The 21,656-nt window shown below is 44.5% G+C and overlaps 1 protein-coding gene across 2 annotated transcripts in view; it reads right to left on the reverse strand.

Annotated features, from left to right (window-relative positions):
• Positions 1 to 205: 205 nt before the first annotated feature.
• The window catches only part of LOC116944928 (SH2 domain-containing protein 4B-like), a 46,078-nt gene continuing 24,627 nt past the window's right edge, over positions 206 to 21,656 (reverse strand). For both annotated transcript variants that reach the window (XM_032958874.2, XM_032958873.2), the window contains exons 5-10: positions 16,289 to 16,417; positions 14,884 to 15,094; positions 7,241 to 7,460; positions 5,274 to 5,398; positions 4,244 to 4,464; positions 206 to 3,706 (exon numbers count right to left, since the gene is read on the reverse strand). In XM_032958874.2, the coding sequence (XP_032814765.1) occupies positions 3,611 to 3,706; positions 4,244 to 4,464; positions 5,274 to 5,398; positions 7,241 to 7,460; positions 14,884 to 15,094; positions 16,289 to 16,417 (1,002 nt within the window). In that variant the 3' untranslated portion in view covers positions 206 to 3,610. The remainder of the gene's footprint in view (positions 3,707 to 4,243; positions 4,465 to 5,273; positions 5,399 to 7,240; positions 7,461 to 14,883; positions 15,095 to 16,288; positions 16,418 to 21,656) is intronic.

The following is a 21,656-nucleotide window of genomic DNA, read 5'->3' on the forward strand; positions in this document are numbered from 1 at the left end:
TGTGGGTTCAATTCCGTGTCACTGCTAACACCAACCAGTCTTGCCCCCTCCCCCCTCCCCACTCCAATAACCTGTACATTACGAACCAAGGTGAAGTAAAGTAAAACAACCCCCAGCAGGGGGACTGACGGTGGTGTACATTATCTTAAACTAGCCACATCTTAAAATAAAAAAGTACAGCTACAATTAGAACAAGAGGCATGCCAAAAGTCCATATCTTTATTAAATCAAATAATAAAAAAAACAAAAGGGAACACGGCACAGACCCTTTTTTCGAAAATCGCGGAAATTGGACCCCTCCAAGCTGCGACAGCGCCAGTCTTGGAATGGGTGCAATTTTTATTTTATTTACACGAGCCACAATATTTTTTTTATTTCTTCCAAAAGCAGTTTCACACAACAGAAATTAAAGTTGGATATTTCCCTTGATGCATACAAACTGTACAAGTTGTGAACCAAATATCTCGAGCGATAGTTAGCCAGACGACAATTAAGAACATTTCAAAGACTATGCAGTGTCAAAACTTTTGATACTTTTTTTTTAATTCTCCACAAAGGAGAAATGTTAATGACAACGATTTTCAGAGAAAAGTCTGTAATTTCAGATGCAATTCATATTAAATAGTATATAGTTCTGTAAATATGCTAAACAGACATTATTTCTAATAAAATCCTACAAGGGTTGCAGCTGACATTGCACAATAGTGATGCATAATAATTTTGCTCAAGTAAAGTTTTAGTAACAAACAGACTGGAACTTAATTTTCTACACCGGAAGTGATGTCAAAATGTCGTACACAACAGAACAACATCTGGAAGTTACTCAAGCAAACACGTGTTTTTTTTTTCATTTTTAGTCTGTCGGCGTTGTTTTTTTGTCATTTTAACGAATCAAAACATCCAAGGAATAAGGACGTTAAGAATACAAAGTACACGTAAGATCACGTTTCAGAAAATAAGCATCTGTCGGAAGCAAACTAAACAATTCCAGTCCTGAATTTTCTTCATGCCATATTGGTTCCCTTGGGACCTTTATCAATGCATTTTGGTCACTTCAGTGGTCATGGCTAATCAGAACAAAAAGACAATTTTATCTTGAATCTTGCAATGTAAATATCTGGCTTTAAAAAACCAACATCTCGGCAGTACTACAATATAGTTCAAAAAGAGAAAATTAAAAAAGTAGATTAAAAACAATAATGTGCACTTACTTTTCAAAAATAAGTTAACAATGGCACATCCTTGTGTATTTGTTCAACTGACATTTAATCACTTAATTACACCTGTTGATGAAAGGTAAAAAAATTATAACCAAAATATGTTAATCCACTCAACAATGGCGAACAAGGCACTTGCATGCATGTTATCATCATCACACAATGGCAAGATCAGTTCCCAAGATACAGGACTGAGACACTGTGCTCATCACTCTAAATGTAAACCCAAATCGCCCTCCGGACGATATGTTCTCAAGTACACACGAGGGCAGCCACATTTAAGGCTTATTTTCTTACAAACAGCCGGATTTCATTTAGAGACTAATGTCGGGAGTGGGTTTGATGGTGGCAGCATGATCAATTAATAAGTAATTCCTATGGAGGTGGTGATGATTTGACAAGTTTTCTTGGAAAAACAGCAACCTGATAATAGGAGACAACTCATGCAAATTTCACTGATGATACATTCGCAGATAATTAACATTGGATACAAAGCACATGTTTTCTCAATAATCTTACTGTTAAATATGCTTTAGCTCATAGAGATACTGATTTTGCTCTTTGGAAACCAGATGTTTCGTACAATTACTACAGGTACCAATTCATCTTATGGTGTTAGGAAAACACATTTTGATGCACCACTTGTATTTGATCATGAATGTTGCCAATGTTCGACTAGTGCCTAATACAAGAATAAAAGGTAAATATAAAGGTGCAGCGCTGCAATTGTTTCCTTTACGGCACTGCTTACGGGAGGGGCCTCTACGAGAGAAAGTTCTAGAGAGCCCTTCTGGAAGTGTATTTGGCCTACTCTCACAGGCCAGACATCTTGGAAGAGGTAGGGATAGCCATACTTTGCTCCACCACACGTAAACCTGTCCATCGGCCAACTGTGGTGTTCCCGTTTATATTTCTGGGTGGACAGAGGTGGGGGAGATTAACAAACAGAAAACCATGCCACATTGTTTCAACTTTCCCATTTTAAAAATATTCCTAAACTTAATCCACCGATGGGATAGTGCACATCTAGAAAATATTTTCTCGGCCGGACTCGTGTACAGTACAGCATCACATATCCGCCCTGACCAAATAATATCCCACATCCAGTGCAGTATTTGTGTACGTGGTGTAACAGTAATTTTCTATAGATGTTAACAATTACGATATTTTCACGCAGAGTGATGTGTAATTAATCCCGAGCACATTTGCTTGCTTCTATAGTACAGTGACGCATGTCCGTGTGCTTAAAGCAGTTTCCGCTTAATTTTCTTCAGTAACATATTTGTGCATGGTGTAACTGACTTTTCCTTTAGATGATGTTCATATAACCAAGCATTCTACAGATCTGCCCATACTCTCAGGCCCAAGCGAGTCGGATATGTGAAGCTGTACCGTACAGTTAAGCTTGGGATTTTCACACAGTTTATCCATAAAAGCCATTGAGCTACTTGCTGTGTAAAACGGGTGGTTAAAATATGACATTCTGTTTGTGTAAAAACAAAAGCCAATATTTCTAATTACGAATGAAAACATTTACACATATTCAGAACAAAATATGTCAGACGAGTACAATGAACATACTGCATGGTCCCTGAGGACCGGTTTGAAATAATGCCTTTGGCAAAACTATTTTTCGTTCGCACAGAGGTTCATGGGAGACATTCCCATCCAGTTGCATGGCGTAAGAAAAAAAACATTCCATTTTGGGTTAAAAAGCAGCACTCTTTTGGGAATTTTGTACTTTTTAGGTCCAAAATCAGGCACGATGGCAAGTTGGCCCAATATGTTTACATTTCTCTTGCAATGTCTTTACAGTTGTGGTATATTTCCTACATTGGCAGCTAACGTTTAATCATATTTTTGCCCATTTTATTGATGACATTTTAATTATATTGCTGCATATTTCAATTCAAGTACAATACTAGCTTACATACACGTATACAGTATATTATATTTTTTTTTCAGTGGCACATTAAGGCTCCTTTCCAAAGGAATACAAGAAGACGAACCTACATCACATCCTAATGCAGTACTGCGAACAGCCCCACGAGCTGTTCTTTGTTCTGAAGCTTAGCTAATGTGCTGCACGGTGGACAGGTGTATGCATGGCCAGAGATAGGCTACGATGACACCAGAGGCCCCGCCCTCATTAGTCTGGGCACAGCCATCGCGACACACCTGCTTTAATTTTTCAATGTCCATCTTGACAGCTGGCATCGAGTCACCCAGGTGAGAATTGGGTTTTCTGGCTATGGTCACAGACGTGCAAGTTTAAAATGAGAGTGGGTGACGGAACTCAATGGTGTGTAAGTGGGGTGAGAGAGGACCGTGCCACATTTGACAAGCGTACGGAGTAACGGAGGCTATTAGAGGTACTGCCGTCTCGTAACGACTCAGCTGAAGAGATTTCCGTAGTCAGGCAACTTCCCCTTCGGCTGCCCGCACGGTGTTTTCAATATCTCCCCGCCGATCACCGTGACTGGCTCCACCTGAGCAGCAAAATGACACAAATGCTCTGTGACTCACTGAATTAATAACTACAAATTGCATACATCAAATTCCGACGTTTTGAAAATGTGCACCAACAGTTTACATTGATTCACAACATGCCAATTCCACTGGCAGGATTTTGTTCATATCGGACGTTGTTATGCTTCTTTAGGACCCACTCATTTGCCACAGCCTCATAACAATAGTGTCTTTGGATTTGGAATAAAAATCGAATGAACGTGCACGAATGTGTATTAACGTGCGTAAAATGCATGTCCGGCAAGTAAAACAGTGACTTGCGATCCAAACCACGCGAAATTTTATCAATAAAAATGAGCTTGCTCATTTGTGGCCACGTGTTTGGCACATGCATTTCATTGTTCATCGTTTCACATGAACAAATTATCGATGAACAGTCTGAAGATATATACAGCCTCCCCCCCCCCCCCCCCACATTACACCCATACAGAAACCAATAGGTTCAATCGCCAAAAGAACTGCACAAACGCGGACGGCCCGCTATGCCATCGGCTCACCGTGTGGAAGTTGACCAACTCGGGCAGGGAGGCGTGCTTCATCTGGTCGACGCCGAAGAAGCTGTAGGAGTCGCCCGCCGCGTCCACCAGGAAGTGCTTGGTGGAGCGTGCCATGCGGTAGGAGAGCGCGTAGCCCCAGACGCGCTCGCTCACACGCAGCAGGAACGTACCCTCCGCCGTTCCCGACAGCAGCTCCTCCGCATCCTCGCGCGAGATGATGCCTGAGAATCGCCCAGCATATACAGCAGCCACAGAGGGGGGTCATCGTCATTGCCCAGCATGTACAGCAGCCACAGAGGATCATCATCACCCATCATGTGTAGCAGCCAGAGGGGGATAATCATCGCCCAGAATGTGCAGCAGCCACAGAGCGGGGCATCATCACCCAGCATGTGCAGCCACAGAGGGGGATCATAGGCAGCAACCATGACCAATTCACTGCTGGATTAGTATACTGCCCCATCATGTCGTGCGGGTCGTGGAAAGAATAGACGATATTTCAGCACGCTGGTCGGTGTGGGTTGGTAAAGGCTGGGAGTGTAAATGTGCAAGCAATAAGGGCACAGTGGAACCATGTGTTTTGCTGGACGGTCCTCTGCTGACCACCATGTAAGCACAGCTCCACAGCGGCAGATACCCGGTGTGCATGGTGGTCACCCATCCCCAAGCATTATCCAGGCTCGACACTGCTTAGCTTCTAACATTTGACGATATATCAGATGCATTCCAGGTGATTGTCATTGGTAAAAAAAAAACATAACACCATGTTTACCACACTACAATGCATCAACATATACTCCACATGCAACATTCCAGAATGAGTATGCATGTACGTAAGGATGAACAGCAAAATAAAAATGACATACGCACACACCACACACAAAAATAATTAACTGAAGCTGCAAAGAAGAGATTCTCCATCAAGTCGTTCCACGTGGCCCTCACGCCCTGCCGTTACCACCCCTACCAGATCGCCCTGGCCATCCCCCCCCCCCCCAACCCAATCACCATCTTTCGCCCCCCCCTTTACCGTGGAACCAGGGAGCGACGGTATCCGTGTTTCCCCTGAAGCAGGCCCGGCGCGGGATCTCGCGCTCACGGAACCACGTCACAATGGCCTGACGTGACGTCGGGCACGCCAGCTCCGGCTTCTTGCTGTGGCGGGACGACCAAAAAACAAACAAACAAACAAAACATCTTTTTATTTAAAGCTTTCGTTGACTGCAGGCATTCATATTCTTGGTTATTTCGGTAGAGTCACCACGTAGAAGGGAAACAATAAAATAATTAAAATATAAAACAATTAAATTGTCACGTTTCGACTGCAACACAAGCAATCATCATCAGGTGTGAAAACCACAACAAGAACATGTTCTCTTGTGGTTTTATTTGATTGTTTCCCTTCTACGTGACTTTACCGAAAGAACCAAAAATAAAAAACAAAACATCAGTGCAATTCAAGACTTGTTGTGGGAACTCATAAAATAAGCCGGAAGTGAAGTTGGTGCAAATGATGCTCGACGTTTGGTAGGCATGTAAACAATTCCCGTTTAGTTTTTCCCACATTTGTAATCGCGTACGACGGATCAGAAAGATGCAGAGTGTGGGGGGGAAAAAACCGGGACAAAAGTTAGAAAAAAGTGCGCAAAGAAGCTTGGAGAGGCGCATGCTAGAAATGACACCAAGAGACAAAAAGATAAACACGTGGATCACAGAAGCAGATTGGAGACATCGTAGCGACTTTTAAGAAAAGTATGGGCTTGGGGAGGAAACAATGCTGGAAGGGATGGTGGTGAGTGAATGGGACTGTCACATCTTTACTCAGGGGAATGCAATTCTTCGATTGATATCGACATTTAAGCTCACAAGACATGCATCATAGTGTGTAAGAATTCACGTGTTTTGACGAGTATTTATAGTATGTAATGTTTTCATGTCACCCGTGAAACCACTATATATGCTGCCATTCACCACAATGTAATAAGAAAAAATGAACATTGAATCGCGACAAGTGAATAGCGACAAATCACTGGGGTGGGCGGCATGAATCGCTCCACCCATAAGTTTGATCGTCTCGTTTGTATTGTTTCTGATTATATCATCTACGCAATTTTCTTCGCATTATTTGCTTAAATTTAACACTGGCATGCAACTATTAAATATTTTCAATTAATTGAAAATGAACGAGTATGACGTGCATGATGGTTTGACACGGGTGTAGCGAACAAAATAAAGAAACTTAAACAAATGTTTACAAACCAATTTTGTTTTCACTTATTAGCCAGCACGTGGGTGGAGTGGCGGCGCAGTGGTTAGCGCACTGTGTTATGAACCCGGCAACCTTAATTTGATTCCAAGCCAGGGCTAATATCAGTGGTGATATCTGAGCATGCATTGACGAGCATGGTGAAGTATGGTCAAACCATCCCCATGACCAATACACCATGCTTCGGACTTGACAGTGGGATACATGTTATTTATTTATTTACAATCAAGCAGAAACCCTTGACCTCTAGTTGCAACACACGGAAAATGATAATGGCGAGCACGTCTAGTTTTTACAGCGGTGGATTGAGAAAGGGCTATAAGGGCAGAGCTTGTAATGGAAAGCGTGTGGAGGTGTTAGATGGAAAGTGATAACTGTTCAACACAAAATGCCTTATGGCATACATAAAGCCACTGGAGCTATGCACTTTTAAATCTCGATTGAAAACTCTTTTATTTCGCACTGCTTTGGGTTTAGTTTGTTGTCCTTCCTCCGCACCTCCGTTTAGCGCTGTTGACTACTTACACACACACGAGGCACATCTCTCTGCTGCGGAGAAGGGCCATTCGCCAGATGCATCACTTATTATACATTTTACCCTTCGCTAGAGCGGCATTATTAACGAACGCGTTGGGGCGTTTTCGTTTATGTGCAAATCGCGCCGGCGCCGCGCGTGCCGTGCGATGCGGTGCGGTCGCGGTGTCAGTGACCGCCGCCGGACGGCGCCGCACCCAGGAAGCAGCTTGGTGGGTCTGGGCGGAGGCACGGGCTTGGGTCCGGGCCTCGCGCCTCCCCCACCGTGGCAGTCCTGCACGTCTATGCCCACGAAGCGGTTGGTGAGCGACGCCACGGAGCCCTTCTCGATGGCGCGGATCGACTGGCGCTTATACTCCTCCCGCGTGCGCAGCACGAGCTGGCGCCGCGCCTCATCCGCCGCCTTCGCCTTCTTCACTGCGAGGCGCACACACGCAGGGCAACGACGGTTAAACGTACACAGAGGTCTTTTGGGGTTAGATCGCGTAAATATATAAATGTGTCGTTAAACCTGCCACCACCCAACACAGCCAATGAGTAAGGTTTGTCACGTAAACAGAACGTGGCCAATTCGTTACTAGTACAGCACACCGGTTGTGTATTGGAAAGCCAAGCCACAACATTTACAATCGGAGTACGACGTTTCGCCAGTAATTACAAGTAGCTTCATCAGGCGACAGCCAGATTTGTGGAGAAGTCCACCTGTTTCGTTCCTTAAATAGAGGGGGTAGATCTGTGTTAAACGTACGGGTGTGTGTGTGTATGTTGAAGTTCTATTGCACCGTATGTAGCCAACCGCGCTAATCGGAGATGCGGACCATGCTAAACCTGACTGCGACGTGAAAACTACGGAATACCCATACAAACAAGTAAATTTGGAGTTTGAATATTCTCCCCGTGGTCGCATGGATATTTCTCCGGGTCCTCCGGATTTTTCTCCACATTTAGAATCAACGTGCATTTAAAGTGTTTGGCTGTTATAAATTCCCACGTGATAAGCCACTTCAGTGGGCTATCATTTGTGGCCAGGTCGCTTCTGAAAAAGAGCAATATAGCTCAGTGGGCCTTACCTGGTGAAATAAAAAAATATATCTGTTTTTAACATCGTTAAATATAGGAAACCAGATTATTTTAATTGGTTAAATTTGGTGGGGCAATGGCGCAGTGCTTAAGCCTTGCTGTGCTATCAACTTAGCTACCTGAATTTGATTCCCAGCCAAGACTAACAGCAGTGGCAATTTATATGTAAACTGTCCAAGTATAGTCAAACAAACCCCCGTCACCGCCATGGTGGGGGGGGGGGGGTGATCTGGTCGTGGATTGACAAGGGCTGTAAATTTTAATTTTCTGTATTGTATTTGATCCTTGCTAACATCATTGACTACAGATTATTGTGCTGATCCAGTGTTTTTCATTGCAAGACCCGCGGGGCTACTGGCGGCCCTCCAACAATGGTTTCAAATGTGTGGCAGCCCATACACTGATGATGTCTTATCGGCGAAAGTGGCCACCCCTATGAAAATTTGTGAAAAAACTGTGCTAATCTAATACAGCTGAATTTAATTCATCACTCTTCTTTGGCCTTTTATTCGACCTTCAACATCCATTCCATCAGATTTTTTGCCAAAAAGTTGTTTTCATTAAGTAGGGCTAACACCCATTTCCCCCCCCCCACCCCCATAGTTCTCCTTCAGTGACTGTGGTGTTACAAATTCGTGTTTGTTCCAGCTAACAGCAGGCATCTCCATTCCCTCCCCCAACTCATGATGATAAAGTTCACGTGCCGAATTACTTTTTTTTAAAGACGCTCAACAATAAAACCAAGGCACAGAGTACTCGTTCTTTTGCTCTTGAATATCACATTCTTCAGTGGCTGCCAAGTTTTACAGTGCATGAAAAGAAACTCACGCACATCATCACCACCGCCACCAACCAACGACCCCCAACACTACTTCCCTTGGAAGGTGAGTCCCTTGTTTGTTAAGCGGGCCTCAGTGCCACAGCATATGGCCCACCCCTTATTCTTATCAATAGCTGTCGATCAGGAGCCACGCTAAGCATCTGGTGAACAGGTGGCAGGCCCAACCCTTCCTACAGCACTACACTTCATTCCCCACGGTTCATTACAGTGTCATGTTTGGTCAGGGTCAAAAGGTGAACTCTGAATCTGCAATTAATTTTACCTCTCCAAGCGGCTACACTGCTGAGTGTGCAATTTTAAACACAATTCTGGTTAATTAAATTACATTGTTCCCCCCATTGTCTCTTCAATGAGGCTCCCATAAATGTCTTTGAGCATCGACAGTCGCTGCTGTCATTTGCTCGATTTTAACCGTGAGTCACTGGTACACACATTTAATTATGCTGCTACGCTACTGAATGCTTTGAACCACTTTAATGACAAACCAATTCATTATATGTATTCCCATTGTTGCCGCTTCTATGAGGTTCCTTTGAATGTCCTTAAGCTAGAACAATCAATAATGCAAAATAAAACAATTGCTCAATATTTTAACGAGTGACCCAGCGGCACAAAGCATAATCAGAGGACCCGCACAATAGCTGTAATGCAAAGCACACTGTGTTACTCCATCTAAAACTATGCAAAGCCAGGTAGATTTTTTTTTAAGTGTGGTCATATATATTCTTTGGGTATTTCGGTAAAGCCACGTAGACAGAAAAACTAATAAAAGAAATATCACTACGTTTCGATCGCAACACAAGCAATCGTCATCAGGTGAAAAAATAGTGGTCATTTAATCCAAGCATCTCTGCTAGAGGTCACTTGAACAAACACCAAGAATTGCTGCAATCTGCAAGCACAGCAACGGAGAAAGGTTGCTGTTTAAATACAACAAATTGCCAGGTGTCCCTATTGGCCAAGCCGTGTAACCGGACTCTGGAAACAGCTCTCTCGACAGTGTTGTTGCTACAAGGCTGCAAGGTAAGTCCAAGCATCTGCCCGTATCCCACAAACATTAAAGCGATGAAACGTGGCTATTTTATTGAAGAAAATAAACTCTGGCTGCGATGTTGTACAACGTGTGCCGTGCATCTACGATTAGCACGGTTGGCTTCGTACAGTGCGAAAGACGTTCAACATTCGTGTGCACAAAAGTATTGACGTTTTGTAGGTACATATTCTTGGTTCTTTCGGTAAAGTCATGTTGAAGGGAAACAATAAAATAATAAAATATATATAACAATAAAATTCTCACTTCAACGTGACTTTACCGAAAGAACCAAGAATATGAATCACTGCAGTCACGAAAGTTTTGTAGGTAATTAAATGATAAAATAATGAAGTATTGCTCAGCGGCCAGAGCACTGAACCAACACTGCTGGGATCCTGGGTCCGGATCCGGGTATCATCAACATAATTCCATAAACAACACCACTGAGAGATAGAGTTGTTGCCAGTGTCCTGTTAAAGAATTGGCTGACAAGAAAACGTCTGTTACTGTTGCAATTAACGCGTGTTCTCAAATGCAGTAAGCGGAGGGTTTTATCTGGTCCACAACAGATGACAAAAAAACCCAATCATTTGCAAATTTTTTGCTACTTATTTTTGGCTTATTCTGGCTCAGAGATATAACAAAATTCAGCTTCAATTATATGCATAACATATTTTGCAGGGCATTAATAGGCGTCTCTGGTGTGGGAGGGACTTCAGATGTTGTTCTGTGATGTCATATTTTGTCATCTTCCTCGGGAATTAACTTTGTGACACATGGTGTCAAACAGTTGCAATGACAATTGCAACTCCAGTGTATAAACGATACCTAAATGATGGGGCATATTCAATTAATGGTCTATGGGGTATAATCTACACACAGTGGCACAAAGATGACAAGATGCCAATAGCACCAATAGGAATATGTATGCGGTGAAGAGGAAACAATAAAAAGCTAAGTAAACAAAAATCTAATAATAGGGTTTTCCACTTTTTTCTGGCAACAAAACTGAAACCTTTTAACAATTGGTAACACACTACGCCGTGAAGGACTGAAATCCTGCAGCGCCCGCAAGGTCCATCTGCTCAAAAAAGCACATATACATGCCCGTCTGAAGTTTGCCAATGAACATCTGAATGATTCAGAGGACAACTGGGTGAAAGTGTTGTGGTCAGATGAGACCAAAATGGAGCTCTTTGGCATCAACTCAACTTGCCGTGTTTGGAGGAGGAGGAATGCTGCCTATGACCCCAAGAACACCATCCCCACCGTCAAACATGGAGGTGGAAACATTATGCTTTGGCGGTGTTTTTCTGGTAAGGGGACAGGACAACTTCACTGCATCAAAGGGACGACGGACGGGGCCATGTACCGTCAAATCTTGGGTGAGAACCTCCTTCCCTGATTGGTCCACACCAAGGTGTGGACACCAAGGTGTGGACACCAAGGTATGGACCAATGCATATATTATCATAGTATGTTTTTTGTTTGCATTTTGACTGCAGGTATTGTGGTTAATGCAGACATGAATCCTCGTAAAAAGGTTTCAGTTTTGTTGCCATAAAAAAGGGGAAAAACACTATTATTATATTTTGGTACTGGCAAAGGAGGTCTAATGATGATGAAACAAAAGTCTGTTTCACATTTTCTTTCTAGAATAATACATTCCAGCAGCATTTGTTTTAGCAGGCAAACTTTTGACCGGTTGTAAAAAATAACTTTTTTTAACTTTTAACACCAAATATGTGTTGACATCAGCACTGCTGGAAGAGCAGATTTTAGTTTAGTCATTAGAAAGTACACCTGCACTGGTTGACATGGGCCCTTGGTGTGAGGAATGAAACGGGGCCCTCTGCAGACTCGATAGCTACTCCACTGCGTGCACTTCCTCACACACTTCACCGCTGGGCTCCCCACTACCCCCTGCAAAATGTCACCCATGCACGGCTACATAAATATCCACACCTCCTGCAAAGCCAAATGTAAAGTAAACATTCCAACTCATTCCAGATGCGTCCGAGCATTCTCCATGGAAACGGCAGCATGGTCGTGGACATTAGGTTTTCAAATAACGAATGCCAAAGTGACACAATATCCCTTATGTGGCCAGTAACCCGCTCGCCTTTATCTAAAGCCAGCACACATCTCTGCCCTATCTCTCTCTAGAGTCAGCCAGCACATCGCTGCCCTTTCTCTTGAGCCATCCAGTACATTGCTGCCCTTTCTCTAGAGCCATCCAGTAGATTGCTGCCCGTTCTCTCTCTAGCCAGCCAGCACATCTCTGCCCTATCTCTTGATCCATTCAGCACATCACTGCACTCCCTCTATCTAGAGCCATCCAGCACATTGCTGCTCTATCTCTCTCTAGATCCAGCCACCACATCGCTGTCCTATCTCTCGAGAGCCATCCAGCACATTTCTGCCCAATCTCTAGACCCAGCCAGCACATCGCTACCCTCTCTCTCTAGAGCCATCCAGCACATTGCTGCCCTATCTCTAGGGTCAGCCACCACATCGCTACCCTCTCTCTCTAGAGCCAGCCAGCATATCTGTCCTATCTTTAGATCCAGCCCGCAGATTGCAACCCTTCCTTCAGAGACTGCAGCACCCAATTAAACTCGAGCTTTGTTTCCATGACCACTAAGAAGAGGTCTCTGTCAGCGCTGTAACGGCCAGTAATGACCAGAGGCAGCACCAGAGCCTGGATCCATGTCCCCTTGGTCCACAAGTCAAGAAGCTCCAGGAGCTCAGCCCTAAACGCTCCATCTCCACAACATCTTTCCCTCCTTGCTCTCCGTGGCCAGCAAGTGGGCGCCGGTCGGGGAGACATCTTTAAAAAATATTGTTATCGAAGTTTAATGTAATAAATAACCGTGTTACACGATACGAACTCAAACAATAAAAATGTTTGCAATTGCTTGGCTACATTTTTTTGTACACACACGGTGGGGGAAGTTAAAATGGCAAATGACATCATGACACATACAGTGAGGGAAAAAAGTATTTGATCCCCTGCTGATTTTGTACGTTTGCCCACTGACAAAGAAATGATCAGTCTATAATTTTAATGGTAGGTTTATTTGAACAGTGAGTGACAGAATAACAACAAAAAAATCTAGAAAAAACGCATGTCAAAAAATTTATGAATTGATTTGCATTTTAATGAGGGAAATAAGTATTTGGCCCCCTCTCAATCAGAAAGATTTCTGTCCACAGAAGCAATCAATCAATCACATTCCAAACTCTCCACCATGGCCAAGACCAAAGAGCTCTCCAAGTATGTCAGGGACAAGATTGTAGACCTATACAAGGCTGGAATGGGCTACAAGACCATTGCCAAGCAGCTTGGTGAGAAGGTGACAACAGTTGGTGCGATTATTCGCAAATGGAAGAAACACAAAAGAACTGTCAATCTCCCTTGGCATGGGGCTCCATGCAAGATCTCACCTCGTGGAGTTGCAATGATCATGAGAACGGTGAGGAATCAGCCCAGAACTACACGGGAGGATCTTGTCAATGATCCCAAGGCAGCTGGGACCATAGTCACCAAGAAAACAATTGGTAACACACTACGCTGCGAAGGACTGATATCCTGCAGCGCCTGCAAGGTTCCCCTGCTCAAGAAAGCACATATACATGCCCGTCTGAACTTTGCTAATGAACATCTGAATGATTCAGAGGACAACTGGGTGAAAGTGTTGTGTTCAGATGAGAGCAAAATAGAGCTCTTTGGCATCAACTCAACTCGCCGTGTTTGGAGGAGGAGGAATGCTGCCTATGACCCCAAGAACACCATCCCCACCGTCAAACATGGAGGTGGAAACATTATGCTTTGGGGGTGTTTTTCTGAAAAGGGGACAGGACAACTTCTCCGCATCAAAGGGACAATGGACGGGGCCATGTACCGTCAAATCTTGGGTGAGAACCTCCTTCCCTCAGCCAGGGCATTGAAAATGGGTCGTGGATGGGTATTCCAGCATGACAATGACCCAAAACACACGGCCAAGGCAACAAAGGAGTGGCTCAAGAAGAAGCACATTAAGGTCCTGGAGTGGCCTAGCCAGTCTCCAGACCTTAATCCCAGAGAAAATATGTGGAGGAAGCTGAAGGTTCGAGTTGTCAAACGTCAGCCTCGGAACCTTAATGACTTGGAGAAGATCTGCAAAGAGGAGTGGGACAAAATCCCTCCTGAGATGTGTGCAAACCTGGTGGCCAACTACAAGAAACGTCTGACCTCTGTGATTGCCAACAAGGGTTTTGCCACCAAGTACTAAGTCATGTTTTGCAGAGGGGTCGAATACTTATTTCCCTCATTAAAATGCAAATCAATTTATAACATTTTTGACATGCGTTTTTCTGGATTTTGTTGTTGTTATTCTGTCTCTCACTGTTCAAATAAACCTACCATTAAAATTATAGACTGATCATTTCTTTGTCAGTGGGCAAACGTACAAAATCGGCAGGGGATCAAATACTTTTTTCCCTCACTGTATGTCTCGTGACTACAATGACCCCGTTAAATTACAACTGGTCCTGTGGTCGGCCTGACTCTACCACGTGTGGCACGAGTTGAGAAGCGATCCTGGGTGGTCAGGTTCTGGGGGAATCCTTGGGACTGGTTCAGCAAGGCTGGGCTGCTGTGGGAAATGTGAGCTGCCCTGTGCTAACATCTACCCAGCACAGCTCTGGCTGCTCATATAAAACGAGGCGTAACAATGCACGAATGCTCAGTGGCCATCGTCTCTCCTCTCTCTCTCTCCATTGCAGACACAGCGCACGTTAGTTTTGTTGTCCTTCCCCCGCACCTCCAATTAGCACGGTTGGCTACGTACCTGTGCGAAAAAAGTTCAACATACATATAATGCACTGAGAGCCTCGACACTTACGGGCCTCCTGCCACGCCATTTCCTCGGCGTCATAGTTGGACTGCTGGAAGTTTGCGTAGATGCTCTCCGAGTCGTCGTCCTCCTCCTGCTCCTTCTTCTCAGCTTCCTGCCGTTCGTGCGAGGCCTTCATCCACTGCTTCCTGCGGTCAGACTCGGCGCACATCTTCCCCAGGATCCTGCGTGGGTCTGCAGGCTCCTGCTGCACTTGTGGCTGGTGGGAAGAGACATGGAAGGGGAGATTGAACTTTCAAAAACACGGCAGAGTGTGCGTGTGTGTGTTGAACCAATTGTAACACTTTCTGTAAGTGGATAAGAAACTCATCAGATTTATAAAATACCTGACTGTCCAGGAATGGAAACATCGTTGCATAAAACATTTTTTTTATATTTTTAAATATTGGTAATATTCTGGACACATTTGTGCATGTATAATACACCTTCAACTATATGGATTTCATTTTTATTGTTTGTAAATTTAACTTACTAAAGCATAAAATGGATCAATAAGTTGGATGTAGAAGGTTGCCACTATAAAACCACACAGTACTCTTGTTGCATTATGTATTGAAATTTGTTTTAGACCAAGTATTATCTATAATGCAGAAACCATTGTAGACACCAGCGCACTCTAAGTGTCAGTCGTTAAACCTACATTGATTTTACATTAAAATTACACAAATGTGGATATGAGTCGGAGGTCAGAGCGCTGGGCTGGCACCACTGAGATCTTGGGGTTTGAATCCAGATTTTAGTTACTCAAGCGTAGCGAGTGGATGTCTCAGCCCAGTCGCGCAATGATCGCACGCACATAAAATCCCCCCCACAATGTTGGACTTGTCAGTGCCGGGAATTAAATTAATTACTTTGACTGTCACGAAGCAATCTTGTAGTGGGAAAGTGCATACCCCACTGTGTAAAGGATCATCTTCAGACATCCTGCGAAAAATATATTTTCCCCCTGTCCTCCGACAAACGGGCGCACCGCTCTCTGAGATTTCTGAATTGATGCCTCACCACGTGACAGTCAACAGCACAACTGTATTGCACCAACGTGAAATTTAATTCAAAAGCACTCGGAAGTCACCGCTAAATATACCGTGTCATTCAAAGAATAACGACAAACCCAACTCGGAAAACATGAATTATCTGGTGACATAGACACAATAGAATTCATCAGGAGTTAACTTTAGCGGCCATAATTATTTCCAATTCAACTTTGTCTGCTGTTGTTTTGCTCAACTTCAAATCTTGTGCGCTGTGTGGAAGCAGGGCGGCACACACAGTCGGGACTTGACTAAATCGTGACCACATGTGCATGAACACGGTAACGGGCACGACAGCCCGGCCGGTGCTGACAATAGGGGACGCGTGCAGCGGCGTGCGGGCATGATGCAGTGGCGCTTGCCTGCTGTGGCAGAGCCACTGGCTTCTCTTGGCGGACTTCCTTGGGCACGTGTCGCTCCTCTGCTGCCTGGGTCTGCGGTTTCTCTTCCGAAATACTTTTCTCCTCCCCGACGCTCGTCGGCCTCTGTACCTGCAAGGTACACACACAGTTGCCACAAATTAATTTCGTTTCTCGATGTTACAATTATCGGAATATCAGTTTTATATAGAATTGTAACTCGATTTACCATTTCTGTAATCTTAAGGTTACAAGTCACTCCGGAATGTACGACGCGCCCCAAACGTGTGCCGAAGCGTCAATAAATTTACACAAATGTTGACCACGCTGACACACACCAGAGGATAAGCACCATAACCTTTGCTTTAAGACACAGGAGGAAAAGTGTCCTATAATCCAGAGAATACGGTAAATTGTTTGCGTTTACTGTGCTACCAGTATGAATAAAGATTACCTAAGAGTTCTTATGTTGCAGTTCACTCAACACAAGCCCTGCCCATCCGTCTTCTAACAATTGCAACTTAAAAATTTGTAACGCTTCTAAACGTACTGGATCTCTTTTAAACAAAAACAATTACACAATGCAACGATCCAAGGAAATTATTATCTCATATAACTGCCATGCCGTCAATTCTAAAACATTTTTCAAAGTATACATTTAATGGGAAATAGGTATGATTCTGAACTCGTGTTAGTTATTTCATTAATATAGTTTCAGGAAATAAAACATTGAAAAGTACAATCGGGATACGATGATGTTTTCCAAAACTGACAACACAATTATCGTGGATTTTGTATTTTTGATATGTCTCAGCTTCAACTTTATTTTGTTTAACCAGGTGAGAACTCAAAACAGCAAGAGCGACTAGCGGCATTCGTCTGCCAGTAAGGGCCAACTATTGCTATGTAAGCTACTAATTGAGTAATTTTGTGGGAAATTTCCGAATTTGGCCAATTTGGAATATTGACTGTGGCACATAATGGCCTACTCCTGTGAATGACATCGGGCGATCTTTAACGTCCACTGTGAATCAGACAGCATGTAATATTATTATGATAGTTAATAACACCTGTAATAATACTGCTACTATTATATGTATTTTACCAGGTAAAGCCAACTTAAGTATATAGCTCTTTTTCAGAAGCGACCTGGCCACAAATTATAGCTCAACGAAGTGGCTTATCATGTGGACATTTAAAGTGGAGAAATACCCTAAACGCGCGATGTTGATTCTAAATGTGGAGGGAAAAACTAGAGGACCCAGAGAAAAAGCCACCCGACCACGGGGAGAACATGCAAACTACAAATATACAGCAGTCAGGGTCGGGATCGAACCCACGACCTCCTGTATACCAGGCGAGGGAGATAACATCTTGGCACCATGGCGCCATATAATCAGGGCGGTGGTTGAATTCGAACGGTGAACCTTTGCGACAAGCAGTGAATGCGCTACCGCTGGGCCGTGTGTCACTGTCCCTATACAGAATCGCCAAATCGCAGCAACCCTCCTGCGATGGGAAGATAATCCATCATTAGTTACCCACTGAAGCCACCTGTACAAAGGGTGCTGAGAAACAGCTTAAGGAACACCAATGCCCTCTCAAAGCACTTAATATGACCTTTAGAACCCAAGGGCTTATCCATCGAAAATTGGAAAGTCAACATGCAAGGTAATTATAATCTCCACAAGTGTTCATCAAATATTTACACCGGCATTCATTTGCTCAGGCATACACACCTAATTTTAAAATCCCCATCACGTGGCTAGACTTTAATATTGACAGCAGCAGCAGTAACAATACAATTATAATATGTACAATGATACATGTACAGCCCTTTGTCAATCCACTGCTGGATGAGGGCCTCCACAGACCAGTACAGGTTGGTGAAACTGGAGAGCATAGCTATGGACGCTTACAAGTACAGTACAACTATAAACAAACATGCTCTCCAGGACGTACAACATTATAGGTGTCTTTATTTGTTTGTTCCCCCCAAAACTAAAACTGTCATGGTTATGGAAAACATAAACACCTAGCCCACATCATTGTGCCAATACCTAATTGAGGAGTACGTTGGACAAGCGCAGATGTATTACCGTCAACTGCGGTGCAGTTGTCCTTCCCACGAATCACCTAATGAGCTCGCATTCTCAACAAATCAATCAAAGCCCCGTTCATTAGGCGAGGGCCAGGACAAACAACGCTCGTTTCCCGATGGTAGTTTTATTTTCGACAAATGTCCCACTCAACCAAATCCTCTCACCTTATACGGTGTCCCCATAGAGGGGGGGGGGGCAGTGGAAATTACCAAGATGGAATTTTCACGGACGCTGTCGTTTCGCCTAAATTCAATCCGCAAATCAATTTTGCGGGCATTATTTTAAAGTGGAAAATGTTTGCTCCAACGTCACTCTTTTTCACAGACACCATCTCCGTCTCCAGTTCGCTGATAAAATAAACGCTTCGGGGTTTTTTTTTTGTTGCGCCAAGTTATATAGTCGGCGCAACCGTTGCGACTTGAACTTTTAGTGGCTGAGATATGGACACATCAGACAAAGCTTTAATGGGGGTAAACCACAAAGGGAAAAGATTCGAAGGTATAAAAGCTTTCATTGTATGCGCGCACAGCTACATATGATATGAAGGGTAGAGTTAACATTGTCTATCCGACCGACAGCTGCACAAACCAATTGCTACGCCAACCAGCACGTGCTCCAAAGCATTTGGCTGAAGAAAGACACGTTAAGACATCGTGTGAACTACCATACACGGGTATTAAACGATGTCAAACGTCAGTCGACACTTTCCTGCATGCCTACCCGCACAAGGGTACACGGAGAAGTGGCTCAGTGGCTAGCATGCCACGTTATTAACCCAGCAATGAGGTTGAATTCCCAGCCACGGCTAACATCAGTGGCGAGTGACTATCCCCCCCCCCACCCGTTCACGAACCTACACTGACCGGGCATGCTCAAGTGAAGTCAAACAACCCCCTATGACTGAGATGGTGTGAGGGGCAACCTTCATCCAGCAGTGCATGACAAAGGGCTGAAAATAAATGTTTTATATATATTTACCTGCAAGCTACAAATGGTACATGTCAGGCTCATTGATCATTTTATAAGTCTTGTTTTTAAATAAATAGATCCAAGGTTTGCTGGGAAGTGTCACAGAATTACAGGAAGTGCGCATGTTTGCTGGGAAGTGTCACAGGGGTGCCACAGTTGCGAGATGTTAACTTCCTCGCCTGGTATACAGGATGTCGTGGGTTCAATCCCGAACCTGACGCCTGTATATTTGGAGTCTGCATGTTCTCCCCCTGGTCACGTAGGATTTTCTTCAGGTCCTCCGGTTTTCCCCTCCACATTTAGAGTCAACGTGCGTTTAGAGTATTTGGCTGCATTCAATTTCCACACGACAAGCCACTTCGTAATGCTGCCGATTGCACCACGTTCTCTCACGTGCTCGTGTCAACAGATTGCCTCCACTGCGACTCGTTGACAATGACGACGACGATGACAACAATTAAGACAAACACGCTCGCAGCTGCGCAACGTAGCAACACAACCTCTTTCACGCAGCATGGCTACACACCCTCAAGACCCCCCCCCCACCACCAGTCAAAATGATAGGTATGCACTGGCGGCATTATGAAAACATCTTCTACGTCTAACACCCGTGACACCCAGGGTTGCTTGGAGAATTACCACGGCAAGTCCTGAAACTGAGCACAAGAGCCAGCGTGCAGGATTTTCGGTCGGAATGCACGGTGGGGTAAAAAATGTCGCTCCACCAGCTTTGCGCAAGACGTGTTGAATGTGCATCGCGACGGTGGCCTCAGCCATTCAAACTCGAAGCCCTCTGCGAGAAGCACAGCACGGACACGGGGCGGTGGGACAAGCGGCGCTCACGCCCTTCCCACGGGCACCGCCGTGATTCCACGCCGTCAACTCGCACCACACCTGGCCCAGACGAAATCCACTGGACCCTTTTATTAACACCGCCGGTGGAAGGGCTGCTGAAATTGCACAACAGGGAGTCGCGGCAAACTACACGAGTGGGTATTTTAAAACGCTTCGCTTTGTGCGCACTAAAACATCGACGACACGCTACGAGTGTACTTCGAGCGTGTGTGTGTGTGTGTACACAGCATCTGTATCTTTTCGTCCTTAGAGGCCAGCCAGCACGTGAAGAAAAAAACAACTTACAGGATTTTTAGCGCTGATGAAAGGCGCCTGTTATTTCTACCGCCCATTGTAATGAAGCTTACAACGCTAGTAAAAGGCACATTAACCCACTGTGTTTAAAGTCAATGTGAATATCCTCTGCGGTGCCTGTCATGCAAATGTAGAATTTCCACCCATGATTCAAGACGGGTGCCACCCAAAGCGTTAATAAAGCAGCTCTGAATCCTGACATTTTTACTGCACCGTACACGCCAACGCCAAAATCACTCATGATATGTCCGAGCCCGTCAAATATTCGGAAATAAGCAGGGTTGAGCCTGAACACAGTGCTTGGATGGGTGACCACCATAAACAGATTGTCACGGGGCAGCAGAAAGCTGCGAAGCAACATCCATTGTTATACTATACATCCATGTTCGCTTGTCCAAGCTCCCCATCTTCAGCAACCCGCACTGACCAGCTTAGTGAAGTATGGCACAAAAAACACCCGAAAACCACAAGGTATGGGGGATGCCTTCATCCAGCAGCAGACTGACAAAAGGACTGTACGTGTACTTGTACTGTACACCATTAAACCACTTGGTTGAAGGCAAATTTATTGTCTCATAGACAGCATGATTACTGCCATAAAAATGTAGAATTTCCAGCACTGTCTCAGGACAGTCAACATAAGTGATAACCACCTGAGGCTTAACTGAGAATAGCAACATGCTGGCATTCTTTTTGACACTACAGTACTCTCCACACAACTCCCAAGAGTAAAGGTGCAGTCCTGCAGTTACTTTCTCATGCTACTGCTGCAGCAGGGCCTCCCACTGGAGGGAACTCTATAGAGCCCCTATAGAGGGTATTTGGCCTATTTTTCCACTCACACTGGCCAGACACGTTGGAAGAGGTCACAGTACCTGAACTTAACTGGAGTCAGACAAGACCTGCGGATCGACTAAACGTGGTGTACCCCATTCATGCTGCTGGGTGGACAGATGCTGAGTGGAAGTGGGCGGGGGGGAGAATTTTAGAAAATATCCCACTCTTTCAGCTGTCGCACTGGAGAATCGAACAGACAGCGGACCTCTGGAATGGACGCCCATTGTGCTAACCATTACACCAGGGCAGCATCCCCACACGTGCTGTACACACGCCACGGTGGCGAGAAGGCAACGTCCTTGCCTGGTATACAG

Source organism: Petromyzon marinus, chromosome 22 (genome assembly GCF_048934315.1).
Source record: "Petromyzon marinus isolate PM22_M1 ecotype Great Lakes invasive population chromosome 22, UKy_Petmar_22M1.pri1.0, whole genome shotgun sequence".
NCBI lineage: Eukaryota > Metazoa > Chordata > Hyperoartia > Petromyzontiformes > Petromyzontidae > Petromyzon > Petromyzon marinus.